At 40.3% G+C, this 17,556-nt stretch overlaps 1 protein-coding gene across 3 annotated transcripts in view; it reads left to right on the top strand.

Annotated features, from left to right (window-relative positions):
* Positions 1 to 17,337, top strand: part of tshz3b (teashirt zinc finger homeobox 3b) — a 36,555-nt gene extending 19,218 nt beyond the window's left edge. For all 3 annotated transcript variants that reach the window (XM_084110263.1, XM_084110262.1, XM_084110264.1), the window contains one exon: positions 12,257 to 17,337. In XM_084110263.1, the coding sequence (XP_083966389.1) occupies positions 12,257 to 15,660 (3,404 nt within the window). In that variant the 3' untranslated portion in view covers positions 15,661 to 17,337. The remainder of the gene's footprint in view (positions 1 to 12,256) is intronic.
* Positions 17,338 to 17,556: the final 219 nt, after the last annotated feature.

Below are 17,556 nucleotides of genomic sequence, written 5' to 3'. Positions count from 1 at the left end.
TGTGTGTGTGTGTGTGTGTGTGTGTGTGTGTGTGTGTGTGTGTGTGTGTGTGTGTGTGTGTGTGTGTGTGTGTGTGTGTGCGTGTGTGTTATGCAGCAGCCCAACTGTCTGGATTGGTGGTGTCTTAATTGCACATCCTGTTTACATCCTATTGTGTTTCATTTCGGCACGTAGCACACAAGCGAGTTTCCACCCAACTTTCTTCTATACGTATATAATATAGATTTTTCTCTAGTTCTGTACGTGTATAGTACATACATATATATATATATATATATATATATATATATATATATATATATATATATATATATATATATATAATTGACACAAATATAAGAGAGAGAAGGGCAGGAGATAAAGATAGTGAAATAATGGCTCTATAGCATCACAGTGACCTAGTGTAGCCAGGCAACATTTTTAAACGTCACAAAGCAAAGGTCCGCGGCTGTGCCGGGACAGTTATAACGAGAGCCGCTCTCTCGTTAACAGTGGAAGCCTGTAAAGAGAGTGAACAGGGTCCTCTGCCCTGGGCCCCAGTTTTATGAGCTGAGAGAATGTACTGCCAGAGCCGTGTCTGCTTATCTGGACAAAAGAAGCCAGTTTCAAGCCTCACTTTCACACATGCTAAGGAAAATGTGCCATTTACAACATTATAAGTCGTCCATTCAGTGACTCTTTACCTTTCAGTATCTTATCGTTGTGTTTCTGTTGTTGTCGTCCTCTGGCTATTCCCAGAGATTTCTGAGAATTTTGTGGAAAAGAAAGTAAATACTTCTTTGGTAGACCACCAACATATTTCCCCACCCTTATTAAGTATGTGATATTAAGATCTTAAATCTGTTGTCGGCTACAGCGGGTGTGTGTATGTGTGTGTGTCTCTCTGCGGAGGGGCTGTGATGGCTTGTTTTCTTATTGCATCATTAGTTGAGGGGGTTGTGTGTTTACCAGGGCAGGCTGAACATTGTGGACATTAATGTGTCCTCCTGTGGTTTATGAGCCATTCAGAACACGTGCATGCACACACACACACACGCACGTGCGATCGACAGTTCACGTGACAATATACTGTACAGTTGAAGGAATCTGCACACAAACTATTCCGTACCCTAAAGCCACATCTTTTATTTTCAGTAAAAAGAGGTAAAGTGTGTTGTATGGGTTCTTTGCTCTACTTCCACACACAGCTGTGTGAATGTGACCTCATAGCTCTATAGGTCTAAAATTAACACAAGGCATATGCGACTCACAGGGTTAAAGGCTCGTTAGGTGGCCGGCCCTGTTGTTGGCACAGTTTTAATATTATTTACGAGCGTCCTGAAGAAAACCATCATTCTTGTCCTCTGCTTTTCATTAATAATCAGAAATAATATCCAAAGCAGAACATTAGCCCTTAGCAGCTGCGACAAGATGACACATACATACCCAAAATGAACGAATCCAAGACATAATGTCATTTTTCTCTGCCAAAACCCAGAGAGCATCTTTCTCTCCCTCTGAATATGCATTTATGTAATTTTCTGGTCATTCGAGATAAACAAATAGTATGTTAATAGCACTTCACAAGAATCAGGCTACTGTTAATTTCCTGTCATGCATCGATAGGGGTACTACACTAGTGTATATCTTGGAATATAGATAAAATGAAGTCATTAGAAAAACCATGTTTATTGCAATGTTCTGATCTCAGATCTACTTTCTAACTACACCTCCAGAACGACAAACGTGACCCCAGCCCCTTGGCCAAGGGCGGCAGTGAACCGCTACACCCCTGTAAGCAGAGTGTGTCTCTCTCACTGGCTATTTTCACAGGGGGGTGGGGGGTGTCGAGGGGGGAAGGAGGGGGGCTGGGTGCACATCACTTTTTATTAGCTTAATAAATCACCTTTGTTGTCAATCAAGGCACAGAGAATAATTGGATATGGTTGAAGCCTTGCGTGATGGATTATAAATCATTCCAGATTAAATTAAAAGATAATGCACAAACTTAATGGTTTGTGTTTTGCAGTCTAAATTGCCTCCGAGCAGTGTTGTTTTCTCGCTTTATTGTGCGCCGTTTTTCTCGCCTCTAAAACCCTGCACGTTCGCCTGCCTTTTACCGTCCTGCCTCCACCGAGCCCAAGCGTTTTGTGTGCGTCTCCTCTTGCGGCATTGTGTGTAATTTTCTTCATCTTCTATGATGTGCTCGTGCGCCGACGTGTTGTTTCTACGTCTGGTTTTGTTTAGATTATGTGTCTGTTTCCATGTTTGCCCGCAGCCCGAGCAGGACCTCTCGAAACGCGGCACGAGCAATATCATAGACAATCAGTCCCCTCCCCAGCTCATCTACACCCTCTGCCCTGTCTCCCTCCAAATCAGAATAAGGCAAATCTCTTTCTGTTTGCCTCCGCGGCCCCAGCTTGATGCTAACAGATTAACCCTGACATCCTCAACGAGCAGGGCTTGCTTCTCGGGTGCCATCCAATGAGAGGAGCAGGAGAGAGAGGGGGAAAAGTCGACCCAATAAAGAGCAAAGCAGGAACTAAGGCGGCGGAGGCAGAGAGGCTATATCCTGCGCATTAGCGCCGTGGCTGCCCTGTCCGTTTACGTGCTGACAGATCCACTATTATCATAATCGGCCCGAGAACATGACGGGACGCTGAAGCGATGATGTCGTTTTATTTACGGGCGAGGCAGCCCCGCACTCGCGGGCCACGTACCCCGGCGGGCCAGCACGAGCGGGCGAGTAGGTCAAATGACATCTTTTGATCAGAGCTGTCCAAAGAGATCAGAGGAGAGTGGCAGGTAATGGATACCCAGTGACACGCTGAATGGAGAGAGTCAGCGACTAGATGACTGCATGTCTCCCATTAGGAGCATCTCGCTCTCTCTATCTCGCTCATCTTTGCTTTGCAGGCCCACTCTCTGTGTATCTACATCCCCCTCCTTCTCGCTCTCTCTCTCTCTCTCTTCCAAGGCCTTCAGATTGACGTCTCGACGTAGTACCTAAATCAGTGGACTGCCACTGGCTAACACTCTGCATTATGGGTTGGAAAATGCCTATTATTTTGCTGCCTAACGCATCTGCCAAGTTCAGGGCTTGTGTACGTTGGAGAGACACAGTGACTTTTTTCGTTTCAAATCAGAGATCTTGTCTATTTTCTGTCTTTGTGTGTTTGCGGGAGGGATGGGTCACGATTGTCGCTTGTTGGATGACTTGTCCGTAAGTGAGGTCGAGGTTTTTTTTTCTTAGGTATTTGGATATTTTTATTTTGATGTTTTTAGCACCCACCGGTGCTTTAATTAGCATGCTAGGAACATGACACATTAAAGCAGCACCGCTACAGTTACACATTCAGACGGACGTCTTTAGGCCGTTTTGCGTTGAGAGTCCCGTCATTGCATGTTAAATTAAAAGTAGTCTAACTATTACAAATGCAAGAACTTGTATTATGTAAATGCCCTCTAACAACATGTTTCTTAAAGGGATAGTTCATCCAAAAATGATGTTATCATTTACTCACGCTCAAACCTGCATGACTTTTGAAGAATATCAAACTGTTTTGGTTTCCACTGACTTCTTTTGTATAGACTAAAAAAAAAAAAACATTGAGACATTTATCTAAATATTTTCTGTTGTGTTCCACAGAAGAAAGAATGTAAATTTTGAATGTAAAGAATTTTCATTTTTGGATGAACCATCCTTTTCAGACCGATAAGCTAACTAGTCATTCAGAGACCCACAGCCTAGTCGATTTTTAAAATTCCATATTCGTCTTTTTTGTCACATTTTGTTTTCTATGCATGTTTTTTTTTTTTTTTTTTTTTTTTTCTTCTTTTTTTTTTTTTTTCTTCCTGCAGACACATAACCATGTTTATATTGTGGTGTTAATATGTGTTTTGTGAGTGTGTGTGTGTGGTAGTCAAGCCGAGTGAGGCCCTGGGGATCACAGCAAGGCAGATCTGTTCTCTCCCATTACCCAGCAACCCTCTCTAATGGGAGACTGACACACTCCTGTGATTCTGAGTGGGACAGAGCGAGAGAGAGAGAGGGAGGGAAAGACACATTATGGGAGGGATTACTGAAAGAGGAAGAGGAACAACACAAGTCATCGACAAAAACCGAGAGATTCTCAGTAAGACACACATGTAAACTCATTCAAAGACAATCGCCCCTCCCTCTCTCCGGCTCTCTTTCGGCCTCTTGGGAGTTCCTAGTGTTTGTGTAGATGTGTCTGACCTCCGGTTGCCCCGTGCTTTAGGAATGTGACTTCTCCAAGTGGAGCTCATCTGAATAACAAAGGCAGGCGGGTGGATCATTTGCTGGAGATCATCTTCCTCCTGCTTTATAATTGTTTGTGGTGTCTGTTTGAGGGCTGCTTCAGACAACAGAGCCACACACACATTTGACTGATTATTAACTAACTAGAGTTCATATCTGGGCCCATGTTTACAATATATTCAACCAGTCCAAAAAAAAAAAAAAAAATCAGTAAAGAATATGTATGTGTGTATACACACATATGAAAATAAAAGAGATATGGACAAATGTACACGTTTTTCCTCATTGTTATCTAATCTTATCTGCACAGGTGAGCAGTAAATTCAGCATCTTTACCGTACAGGAAACACCTGATGCAGTCACAGATTTCTGTCTGTCCTCAAGAACGTTTACTCATCGTTCAGAGAACAGCCTTAGAAACCACTAATTTCCAGTGTGACATCCTGAAATATAGATCACAGACCTGATGGAGTTAGTTACACATTGTCTACGCGGGACGCAACCGTTGTCGCTCCGCAACAGCTAAAGGTTGTCTACTCTGGACGTGACATAAAAGGGGATTTGCCGTGTCATGTCGCATCCAGTGTAGACAACATCACTGATTATAATGGATTATGTCGTGTCGTGCCGCTCGCGTCCGGTGTAAACACGGTGTTACACGTCATGTTATTCACAAAAATATTAAGCAGCACAAATGTTTTCAACTTTGATAATAATAGGAAATGTTTCCTGAGCACCAAATCAGCATATTAGGATGAATGCTAAAGGATCATGTGACACTGAAGACTGGAGTAATGATGCTGAAAAATCAGCTTTGCACCACAGGAGTAAATTACATTTTAAATATAATAAAATAAAAGTTATTTTAAATAATATTTCGGTAACACTTTACAATAATGTTCATTAGTTAATGTATTAACTTACATGAATTAACAATGAGCAATACATTTGTTACAGTATTTATTAATCTTTGTTAATGTTAGTTAATAAAAATACAGCTGTTCATTGTTCATGTTAGTTCAGTGCATTAACTAATGTTAACAAATACAACCTTTGATTTTAATTATGTATTAGTAAATGTTAAAAATTCATATTAACTAAGATTAATAAATGTTTAAATTAATAAAAATTAATAAAAGTATTGTTCATTCTTAGTTCATGTTAACTAAGGTAGTTAACTAATGTTAATTAATGAACCTTATTGTAAAGTGTTACCAATATTTCAAAATAATATTTTTTTTAAATGGAGTCTTGGTGAGCATAAGAGACTTTTAAAAACATTAAAAAATATTATCGAACCCAAACTATAAAACTATAAAAAAATAAAATAAATAAAAAATGTCAGGTAACCTAAAAAATGTGATTCATGTAGTAACATCTAAAATATATATATTTTAATTTATTTAATATGACTGAATACAAATTTGTACATTAGGTTACATTAACTAACTAGAGTTCATATCTGGGCCCATGTTTACAATATATTCAACCAGTCCAAAAAAATAAATAAAATCAGTAAAGAATATTTATGTGTGTATACACACATATGAAAATAAAAGAGATTATATCCTCATTGTTATCTAATCTTATCTGCACAGGTGAGCAATAAATTCAGCATCTTTCCCTATATATATATATATATATATATATATATATATATATATATATATATATATATATATATATAATTATTATTTATCATTCTGTCACTGCTTAGAAAATTATTTGCCTGTTTCTAATTTGTTATTTGTCTTTTAAGTAGAGGACATGGAAATGATTGTCTTATGATGTGAGCTTTCTTAAAGGAGCAACTGTGGGCAAACCTTCAGAAGAAGCATTAGCCAGAATCGTAGGAGACATTCAGGGCGGACGTTAGTGTTCATTAGTAACTAATATCTTTTTGGAAGAGGTGGAGCGTGTTTTTACTCCTGAGAATGTCCATGCTGTGCTGTTTTAACCTCTTAGTTCAAATTTCTAAAGAGATATATCCAGAAAAGCACATGAAAGGTTTTTATTGGAGGTGATGCAGCTCCAGAGCGATTTTGTCAACACAAACGTATACATCACTGAAGTCAATGAATAAAGCATATTTCAGTTGAGCAGTTATTGTAATAATCAGTGCTAAAACACACTCATCAGAGGTTAAAGACTATTAACATTTCTTTAATACCCTCTACGTTTCCTTAGCCAGGGGTTTCTAAATGCCTGCATCAGCACCGAGCCCGTTTCTGAATATAAATCAACTTTTTGTTTGTACGATATTGTGTTGCACACAGGATCATTTGTATGACTGAGCGCTCACGTGTGTGTTCGAGGCTGTCGAATCTTGATGCCGTGTAGGAGTGTTAACTCCAGTGGAGGTGCTATGGCAGCAGGGGGAAGTTCTGTTCTCCAGCGTGGTTACCGGTTGCTGTGCACATGCAGGGGGGGGAGAGCGGGGGTGTGTAAACATACACACACATACACACACTGTCAGGGGCTCTCCCGCTGAGTGGCATGAGCGGGCGATTAGCCGTGCTAGCGTCTGTGTTTACCAGCTCTCTCTCTCAGTTCTGCCAGCGCCGATGCACCTCCAGCCCTGTTTCTTTTCTTTAATCCACACCTCTTTCTCTCGCTCTCTCTCACACTCTTCCACCACCTCATATTTCCACATTATTATAACAAAAGATAAGGTTTTTTTTTAAAGGTTTTAAGTGCCTGTGATTCATTGTTAACATTTTTTCAAGGTTTTTGATTTCGCTGTAGCTATGATTCGTTCTTAAATTGAGCATGAAATAATCAAAATGAACTTGAATTTAATTTCTTAATGCATGTTCCTGATCTAATTGGGAATAATTCATGGTACGTTATTTAAAAAAAAAAAAAAATTAACGTTAATCTTTAATAATTTAGCTCGTCTTTTTTCTGTTGTCATTCATATTTAACAAACTATCATTCAGTCTGTCCGCATTACAGTTTGTAATAGAATGTTTTTTACAATCCAATCAGTTTTTATAGCTAAAATCCTACTCTATTTTTTGTTTCACTTGGAAATGAGGTTGTAAAATTGGCTTTAAGGAATATTTTGGGAATATTCTTCATAGTTTAATGTCCATGTAGGCTACTGCATCTGTGGCATGCTGTCAGTTACTGCAGTCAATAATTTCAATAAACACAAAATGTGTTTACAGCAATGCACTGGCAGTATAAGCCTAGCAGGCAAGTGTGCAGCATCACAAATAAACATTTAAAATATGCAGCTATCAACATTGCAATTAAAGTCACAGATGTTGTCCATAAACATTTAAGTTGTAAATAATCCAGAATATTCCTTTAATGTTTCCATAAATTAAAATACCTCTGGTTCATCTGGTTGCAGAGACAATGCAGGGAAACAAAACTTGTTACAGATATAGCCATGGTAACCATCACTTAGTAACAGCCATGCGTTCTATAAACAAAACACCAGTGATTCCATAGGTAGAACCCTCTTATCTGTGTCTGCCATTTTCTTTCTGGTTTTCTCTCTGTTACGCTCCTCTGTCCATCCAATCCATCTCAATGTACCGTTTGTGGGCAGGGCAGGCCAGGCTGGCGAAAGTGGTCTCAGTGAGCTTTCTCTTTCTCCAGCTAGCCTTGGAGCAGGGCCTCCATCACTCAGTAGGACTGGTCGATGGGGCGTCTCTCTGGAATCGATGGCACGCCTGTCTGCTTCGTCCATCCTTCTCTCTCTTCCTCTGCTGTCCAGCCGTGCCCTCTCGCCCACCCTGGTGCTGGACACACACACTTACATCTCCTCTAGCGTACACATGCATGCGTACACGTCTGGCCTCCCCACCAATTTGTCTGTGCATGTCAAATTGCAATAATTAAGCATTATTGATCTCAGATTCAATTAACTTCATTAACACGGGTCAGGATAGCCGAGGAGAGATGGAGGGGAGGTGAGGAAAGGAGCGAGGGTGGAGGACGAGAGGAAAGAGGAGAAGAGAAGTGGATTGGTGCTATCTCATATTCTCCAGCCGCACACAGACAGCCTGTCTGCTTAAGGCTACAAACCATTTTCCTCCTAATGATATCACATTGCAGATAGTGGCATATTAGAGAGAGATACCTCCCATTATAAATGTGGGCTTTAGGGGCTATATATAGCAGCTTTAATTACCAACTACTTACTCTTTCACTCTCTCCAGCTCATCCGCACACCCAGAAGTATTGGACCGGGCTGCCGACTTCAACTTCTGTCTGGTATAAATGAGGTTCAATTCCAAACAAGAACAAATGGCAGCAGCTTGAGGGGTGTTAACTTGGTTCACATGCATGTATGGTTCTACATTATTATGTATATAGGATGAAACGCACCAAAAGCAAAAGTTTTTTTTTTTTTTTTTTTTTCATGCTTTCATTCAACAAGGATGCATTAAATTAGTCAGCAGTGACAGTAAAGACTATCAACCATTTACATTTAGGCTACATTGTTTTTTTACTTGTAAAAAAGTTTCCACAAATATTAAACAGCACAACTGTTTTCAACATTGATAATAATAGAATATGTTTCTTGAGCAGCAATTTAGCATATAAGAATGATTTCTGATGGATCATATGACCCTGAAGACTGGAGTAATGGCTGCTCAAAATTTAATGTAAAATATATTAAAATAGGACAAAAAATGTAAAATATTTTACATTGTTACTGATTACTGATTTACTGACTTATTTCAAAAAATATTTAAAAACTCATACATTAGTGGTGTCTTATATTCACATTATACTGGCCATATAGATGGGAAAACTCACATTAGTTCCTAGATCCTAGTGGACAGAGTAAAGAGCTTTTGTCACATTCAATACATTTGACTTTTACTTCTGGTTGACAGTAGACATTTTATTTTAATTAAAAAAGTGCACCTTAGTTCTTGTAATCAAACAATTTAGTCACACATGGTTGTGGAAAAGAGTCATATTTGCATAGTTAACATTTAATCTTGTTCCTTTGATAAAAGGGCTTGCGGATTAGCTTTATCACTGTTATATGTATTAAGGTTTTCCACTTACTCTGATTTTTTTAAAGACAGTATGTGCTCTAATAGTCCAGACCCAGACGGCCCTTTAAATGTGCAAGGTTACGCTCTCCACTGCCTTAGAAAACAGCATTCTCTGCTGGTCATCTCCCTGGATGTCTGAGTGTAAATTAGATCAAGCTCTTTTTCCAATCTGATGCCAAATCATTGGGAGGTCATTCTGATTTTACCCCCACCTTACCACTCTTGGATCCAAGCATCCTGTTTTCTAATTAAAACTGCACCTGTGTGGTGTGAGTAGGCCTGAACCAGAGCACTGGCTTCTGAAGGTCCAGGGATGAAATCTCAATATTGTTCCCAGCCAGATCACACAGACTTGTAGGTACACTGGGGGCTTGGAAACCTGGAATACAGCCAGGACATGCACCAACACTCGGGATGTGTGTCACAGATTGTTGGGTCTCTCTCTCGTTAGCCCCTGCCTCTGCTTTCTTCTCGTCTTTCTCCATCCCGCTCATGTTACCTTGGGGCTTACGGCTGATTGTTGTGATGTCAAGCAGTGCTAATTCTGTGTTTGGTGTCGGAATAATGAATTTTGAAAAAAAACACATTACAAACAGACACACTTCTCAGATTTGCTGTAGGGCGTACACCTACTCACTGGCAATACTCACTCTGTGCTCTACATATAGTCAAGTTCAGGTCAAGGTTACAGTGAGACAGGTTTGCTTGTACTTGAAGTGATGAGCAAACTCTCTCTCTCTCTCTCTCTCTCTCTCTCTCTCTCTTTCTCTCTCTCTCTACCCATTGGCACACTCACCCTCCTTTTTAACTTTAATTACCAGCTAATCATTTTGTGTAATTAAGTTCAAGGTTGACCTTACATTTTACATATAGTGGTTTAGTGGGAGCTAAAATAGCTTTCATGCTAAAATCTCCACCTTTGTGTGCGTGTGTGTGTGCGTGTGTGTGTGTGTGTGTGTGTGTGTGTGTGCGCATGTGTGTTGTAATCATTGAGAGGAGGTTTAAATTGTATGTATTTGAAGGAATTGGGGTTTTACCTTGCTATTTGGCCTTGATGTAAAGCTCAGCTTCTCCTGCTTCCTGAACGAAGGCATTGTTCTCTTAAACAGCTGTCGTTTTGGCTGATTCAGAACAGATGGCTGTGTGTAAGCGTGTGCATGTGAGTTTGTGTGTGCTGCACGATCACAGTTGGTTGTGATTTGTGTAGGGGGTGATTCGATTTCACAGACTGACTGTGATGTGTGTGAGAAGATGGATCCTAATAATAATGCTGTAAAAAATCACTATTGAATGTTCTTCTGCCTACTTGGAATAAAGTTTTGTTGAAACTACTTGTTTAGTTTCTTAATATTGTCAGATTCAAACATTCTCTCACACACACACACAGACACACACACACACAGAGAGAGAGAGAGAGAGAGAAATTAGTAATATTCAGAAAATTAAATAGCTGACCATTTGAAATCTATGGTTTAAATCCTATTACATAGTTTTTGGATTTATCAGTTTAGATGTTTTCTTTTAATTAAAAATGATAATTATACTAAAAAAAAAATAATAATAATAATAATAATATGACTACATTATAAAAAACAATTTAGTCCTGTTAAGGGTTATTGCAACAGCACAGAATGCCTGAAGCCATGAGGTACGCATATTACAACTACAAACTAAAAAAGGGTTTTTTGCCAGTCCCTTGACATCATTCTGCCAAGGGCTACAAAATGACTGTCCTCATGTTTATGGCATTCTTTTTACTTTTTTGTTGTTGTTACACAACCATCATAGCTGCATCGCAGCAGTGTTTTCTTGTTAAGCTTAAATTAAATCTCTTTACTAGCCTAAAAAGATTATGTTTTTAAGGGGATGATTCATGAAATTCTAATTATATGCAGTCTTTGTTGAGGAAACCCTTGAATTTTCCTTGTATACAAATTTACATATTGTATTTAGAATTAAATCTAAATGCTGTGTGTTGAAGTTTTAGCATGACTAGTTTGACTTTTGTGGTATTTAGACATGATTGAATGTGTTCACAGAAAACCAGTGTGTCCAATGGAGTGTCCTCTCTCTCCATTGTTTACATACCTGGTCAAAAGCGTGATAAACTGACACAGTTAGGAATTCTTGGAATTATTTCAATGCATTGCATTTCTCTCTGTGTCTCGTTCTCTTTTTCTGCCTTTCATTCTGCATCACTTGCACTGGAAATTAAAATGAATATATTTTAGTTTCTTATTTCTCAGACTGCACAAAACATGACCATGTTTTTCTTGAGCATTTGCGTTCTCCAGGCTAAACTGTAAATAATAACTTTCAACTTCAAAAGCAGGGATTTTTATGTAGGAAACATTGTACATACAATCATTTTTATTTACAAGCAGGCAACCCTTTGCTGTGTAATGAGTGAGAATGCTTTCTTAATTTAAATGGTGAGTGTGTCTGTTTGGGAATGCATTATGTGCTGCTGAAGAAGCGTAAGACATATTAATTGACAGACAGGAACTGCTGTCTCTGAGGTTGATACAAGTAATTTATTACTTTAGAAACGAATGCCACCTCCAGAATGTGCTTCATTAATTTCAAATTTAGTTTTAATTTCAAGCTGTTGCCCCTTGAGAAGAATAAGGTGGCAACTTCGGTTTGAAGAGTAATTTTTTCCGTTCTTTTAACGTCTCTTTATTTTTGCTGCACTTTCTTTTCAGAAAGGAAAAGAGAAACATAACTTCATTTCATGTGGCAATGTAATGCAATTGGAAAGCAGAGAAAGAATTACTGCAACACTTTATAATATAAAAAATTCTGACCGACTGTTTTTCACTACTGGAGAAAACACACTGATGCTTGCCATTTTATCAGCTGTCTATCCACCATACAAGGCATTGTAGGAATGCAGTGTGTTAAATCTTCATTTGGACAATGTGATAACATCTTTTCTTTTTGTTTCTTTTATCTCTTTTTTTACCTGTAGCATATGTGCCAGAGGAGCTAAAGGAGGGTGCCTTACTCGATGAGGATGTTGAAGGAGAGGATTCGGCTTTGGAGGAGGAACCTGCCATGAAGTATGTGTGCCAGGACAAAGACTTACTCCTTAAAGACAGGCCAGGCTTTCATGACTCTCCACCAGCCGATTTCTCCAGCCATGAGATGGACAGCGAGTCACACCTGAGTGAATCCAGTGACCGCATGTCAGACTTTGAGAGTGCCTCAGTGAAGAACGAAGAAGATATCTCAGCCAAGGAGCCCCTCACCTCTCTTTCTTCAACTTCATCAATGATGATGACGACAACGGCCACACCAATCAGTGAGGAGGTGGCACAATTAGGGCCAGACAGCCTGGAGCAGATGAAAGCTATCTACACTAGTTTCCTGACCAACTCTTACTGGTCATCGCTGAACTTGAATGTGTCTCAGCAACCAGCAGAAAAGCCCCCACGTAGCCACAGTAGTAGCAGCAGCAGTAGTAGCAGCAGCAGTAGCTGTGGTAGTGGTGGTTACGACTGGCACCAGACAGCCATTGCAAAGACCTTGCAGAATGTTTCACAGAACCAGAGTAGACTGATGCACCCAGCCTCTGAGCCAAACCTTTTCAGTACTGTGCAGCTTTATCGGCAGAGCACCAAACTGTATGGCTCCATCTTCACTGGTGCAAGTAAGTTCCGGTGCAAAGACTGCAGTGCCGCCTATGATACTCTGGTCGAGCTCACGGTGCACATGAACGAGACGGGCCACTACCGGGATGACAACCATGAGACAGACAGTGAAGGTACCAAGCGCTGGTCAAAGCCTCGCAAGCGTTCCCTCCTGGAGATGGAAGGAAAAGAGGATGCCCAGAAAGTTCTTAAGTGCATGTACTGTGGACATTCCTTTGAGTCACTGCAGGACCTTAGTGTTCACATGATCAAGACGAAACACTACCAGAAAGTGCCTCTTAAGGAACCTGTAACTCCTGTGGCAGCCAAGATTATCTCCTCAGCTCGTAAAAGAGCCCCTATTGAGCTAGAACTCCCCAGCTCACCAGATTCCAATGGCGGCACCCCCAAGCCTTCTTTATCTGACACCAATGACCTTCTGCAAAAGACCCCCAATCCCTACATCACACCCAACAATCGGTATGGACACCAGAACGGTGCTAGTTATGCGTGGCAGTTTGAGTCACGGAAATCCCAGATCCTGAAATGCATGGAGTGTGGAAGCTCGCATGACACACTGCAGGAGCTGACGGCCCATATGATGGTCACAGGACACTTCATCAAGGTCACTAACTCTGCCATCAAGAAAGGCAAACCTATCATGGAGTCAATGTCCATAACGGCTCCTAACACCATACCTACCAATGAAGAAAAGGTACAGTCAGTGCCACTGGCTGCCACCGCATTTTCTCCACCACCACCTGCACCTCCTCCCCCTAGTATCTCCCCTGCCATCACACCCATGGAGATTAAAAAAGAGGAGAAGGAAGTGGAGTGTACCAAGGAGACAAATAATAGCAAAGATAAGAAGGCAACAGAAAGCGAAACCGACGAGAAGTTTGAAGTTTCATCCAAATATCCATATTTGACTGAGGAAGATCTTGAAGAAAGCCCTAAGGGGGGGTTTGACATATTGAAGTCTCTTGAGAATACAGTAACATCTGCCATCAACAAAGCACAGAATGGCACACCCAGCTGGGGAGGCTACCCCAGTATTCACGCAGCCTACCAGCTTCCAAACATTATGAAACTGTCCCTGCGCAACTCAGGGAAAAGTTCGCCTCTGAAGTATATGTTTTCTGGAGAAGAGATTCTGTCTCCTACCAAAAGCCAACCTCTTATTTCTCCACCTAGTTGCCAAACATCCCCTTTGCCCAAAAACAACTTCCATGCCATGGAGGAGCTAGTCAAAAAAGTCACAGAAAAAGTGGCCAAAGTAGAGGAGAAAATGAGGGATCCTGGAGCCAGGTCCTCCCCACTTAGACGAACCACACCTTCTCCTTGCAGTAGCGATGCAGGGGAATCTGCCAGAGGGGAGTCCCCCAAGGAAAGGAGAGGAGCCAAAACCCCTGAGACTAATGGGGGCGGAAATACTCACAAAGATTCAAATGGTGATGCTCTCACAAAAGAGTCTTTGGAGAATGGCACTGACCATGTTGTCAAAACCCCTGTGTCTACCTTATGCAGCAGCACTGCTATTATAACCGACCATCCTCCAGAGCAGCCATTTGTCAACCCTTTAAGTGCGCTTCAGTCTGTCATGAATGTTCACCTAGGCAAAGCTGCCAAACCTGCCCTGCCATCTCTTGATCCCATGAGCATGCTCTTTAAGATGAGCAACAGCCTGGCAGAGAAGGCAGCTGTAGCTGCCTCCACTCCATCTCAGACCAAAAAAACCAATGAGCATCTAGACCGCTATTTCTACCACATCAACAATGACCAGCCTATTGATCTGACCAAAGGCAAGAACGATAAGAGCAACTCCTTGGGATCTGCTGCCCTGTCCTCCTCCACCTCCACTCCCACCTCAATTTCACCATCATCAACTATCACCATGGCCAAAGCCTCATCTGCTGTGGTTTCCTTCATGTCCAACTCACCTCTGCGAGAAAATGCCCTTTCCGACATCTCTGATATGCTGCGCAACCTAACAGAGAGCCATGCGTCTAAATCCTCAACACCAACGAGTCTTTCAGAGCGCTCGGATATAGATGGATCGACTCCAGAGGAGTCAGAGGAGATCTCTCCCGCTCAGAAACGAAAGGGCCGGCAGTCCAACTGGAATCCTCAGCATCTACTTATCCTTCAGGCACAGTTTGCCTCCAGTTTGCGGCAAACAGGTGATGGCAAGTACATTATGTCGGACCTCAGTCCACAGGAGCGCATGCATATTTCTCGCTTTACTGGCCTCTCGATGACCACCATCAGTCACTGGCTGGCCAACGTCAAATACCAGCTGAGGCGGACAGGTGGCACAAAGTTCTTGAAAAATCTAGACTCTGGCCACCCTGTCTTCTTCTGCAGTGACTGTGCATCACAAATCCGTTCCCCCTCTACCTATGTCAGCCATCTTGAATCACATCTGGGCTTCCGGCTCAGGGACCTGGCTAAGTTGTCTGGAGAGCATCTTATTAGCCAGATCTCACGCCACACCAAGGGGCTCTCTGAGAAACTGCTTTCAGCCCAAGTGCATTCTTTGGCCCATTCGATCCCCAACCCCAGTCCTCATTCGCTTTCCCCCTCCCCTTCCCCAGATGAGGAGGCAAATGGCACCTCATATCAGTGTAAACTGTGTAACCGGACTTTTGCCAGCAAGCACGCTGTCAAGCTCCATCTGAGTAAGACCCATGGTAAATCCCCTGAGGACCATCTTATGTATGTTAGTGAACTTGAGAAACCTTAGCGATGGCCAAGGACAAAAACTCTGTCTCTCATCTCTTTATCTCCTGTCCTTTTTTTCAAGCCTTCTGACTAACATTTCTTAAGGAAAAGGAAAATATTAAAGAACTACAAGTAATTAACGAAGAACTAACTGCACATAGATGCCAAAAAACTGCTGTTTAGTTTTGGCACATCATTTGGAGTTTTCCTCTGGGGAACACTCATTTGGCCCTAGAGACATACATTTTCTGCATTTTTAGTTCACAATGGAAAACAGAGAAAATTATGACAATTGATAATTTTCTTACTGTGCAGTGCTGAGTGAAGAGGTCACTGGTAAAATATGAAGGCAAATAAAAAAAGACTTAAAATGAAGTTGTATGTATTTGAAAGTTGTGTAAATTGATTATTTCTTTTTTTTTTTTTTTTTTTTTTCTTTTTTTTTGGGCATCCTTGAGATGCAGTAAGTTGCATGCATTAATGAAATGGTTTAGTTCAATATTTGATAACTAAATCTGGGCTTTTCTTTCTCTCTCTTTCTCTCTCTTCTGCTTTTTTTTTTTTTTTTTTTTTTTACGTGACCTAAGTATGCTGGTGTCAGCAGAAAAAATTTAACCCTCTGAGTACGCCTAAATACTTCTATATTTACAATCCCCCTCCAAAAGTAAACATATATATATATATATATATATATATATATATATATATATATATATATATATATATATATATAAAGAGATAAATTAGAGATTGGAAATCAAGGTGATATGTATTTGAGTGGGAAAAGATAAATTAGAGATTGGAAATCAAGTTGATATGTATTTGAGTGGGAAAATTCGAGGGTATTTTGTCTACCCATTAAAAGTTACGTCATCTGATATATCACCTCTTATACAGGTTGCAGTGCATAAATATGTGAATCCAAAATAGCAGTTTTTTAGTTTGCTCAAATCAGGGGCCTTTATGAATTCAGGTCTGTGTAAAAATGTGTACATAAATACATAAACTAATTTCTGTCTAAATTATGCATCATTTTATATTTTTTAATTTAAGATGAGTATGACTATCTACTGGTGCACAATATATGAAGACATTAATGAAATTGTTTTGCACAATAGTTTTATAAATATGTTATTTAATCAGAAGATATGAAAATGAGAAGAAAAAAATCACATTTTATTTCCACCTCGTGCTCAAAGGGTTAAACTTCTTGTACAAGACAGTACTTGTTCCATCATTTCACTTAAATGGTTGTATAAAAAGATGCTACTTTATAATGTAAGGAGGAATTCCACAATGTAACCTTTTATTTATAAACACTCTTGGTTGTTGTTTCATATTGTAGAATGCCTTTTTGATTTGTATCTTTTATTTTGTTGTTCTGTCTAATTATTCCTCCATAAAATCACATTGCAGCTTCATCATTTTTGGGGATATGAAAGGTAACCATGGTTACCTTACCTCCAATTGACAGTTCTGCTACGTTTTGGCAGTTAATTTACTGAAGTAACTGACAGCTGCCAGTGAATGGAAATCTTATGTGTAAAATATTGGCATGTTAACAGCACAGGCACTGTTATGCATTCTGTGCTGTTTCTTTTTTTGTTGTTGTTGACAATGAAGCACTCATTATATGACTTCATATAACCTTTTTTCTACTGCAGCATTAAATTGAAATTGTTTTGGTTTTTTGCAATAACTTGATGTGTCATGGCTCACAAGTCTGTCGGGCGCCGGGGGATAAGAAATGAGCAGATTAAAGAGAACTGCTGTCAGTTAAATAGCAGTCGACAAGTGTGTGAAAATATGTTTGTGTGGCGGTAAGGGTAGACCACCGGACCTCTGACAGGCATGAGCATATTAAAATCAGCCAGGTGTGTGTGTGTGTGTGTGTGTGTGTGTGTGTGTGTGCGGGTGT

Source organism: Abramis brama (assembly GCF_963993115.1).
Source record: "Abramis brama genome assembly, chromosome: 3".
NCBI classification, from domain to species: Eukaryota; Metazoa; Chordata; class Actinopteri; order Cypriniformes; family Leuciscidae; genus Abramis; species Abramis brama.
Note: the sequence above shows the minus strand (reverse complement) of the source record. Positions and strands in the feature narration are given on the sequence as shown.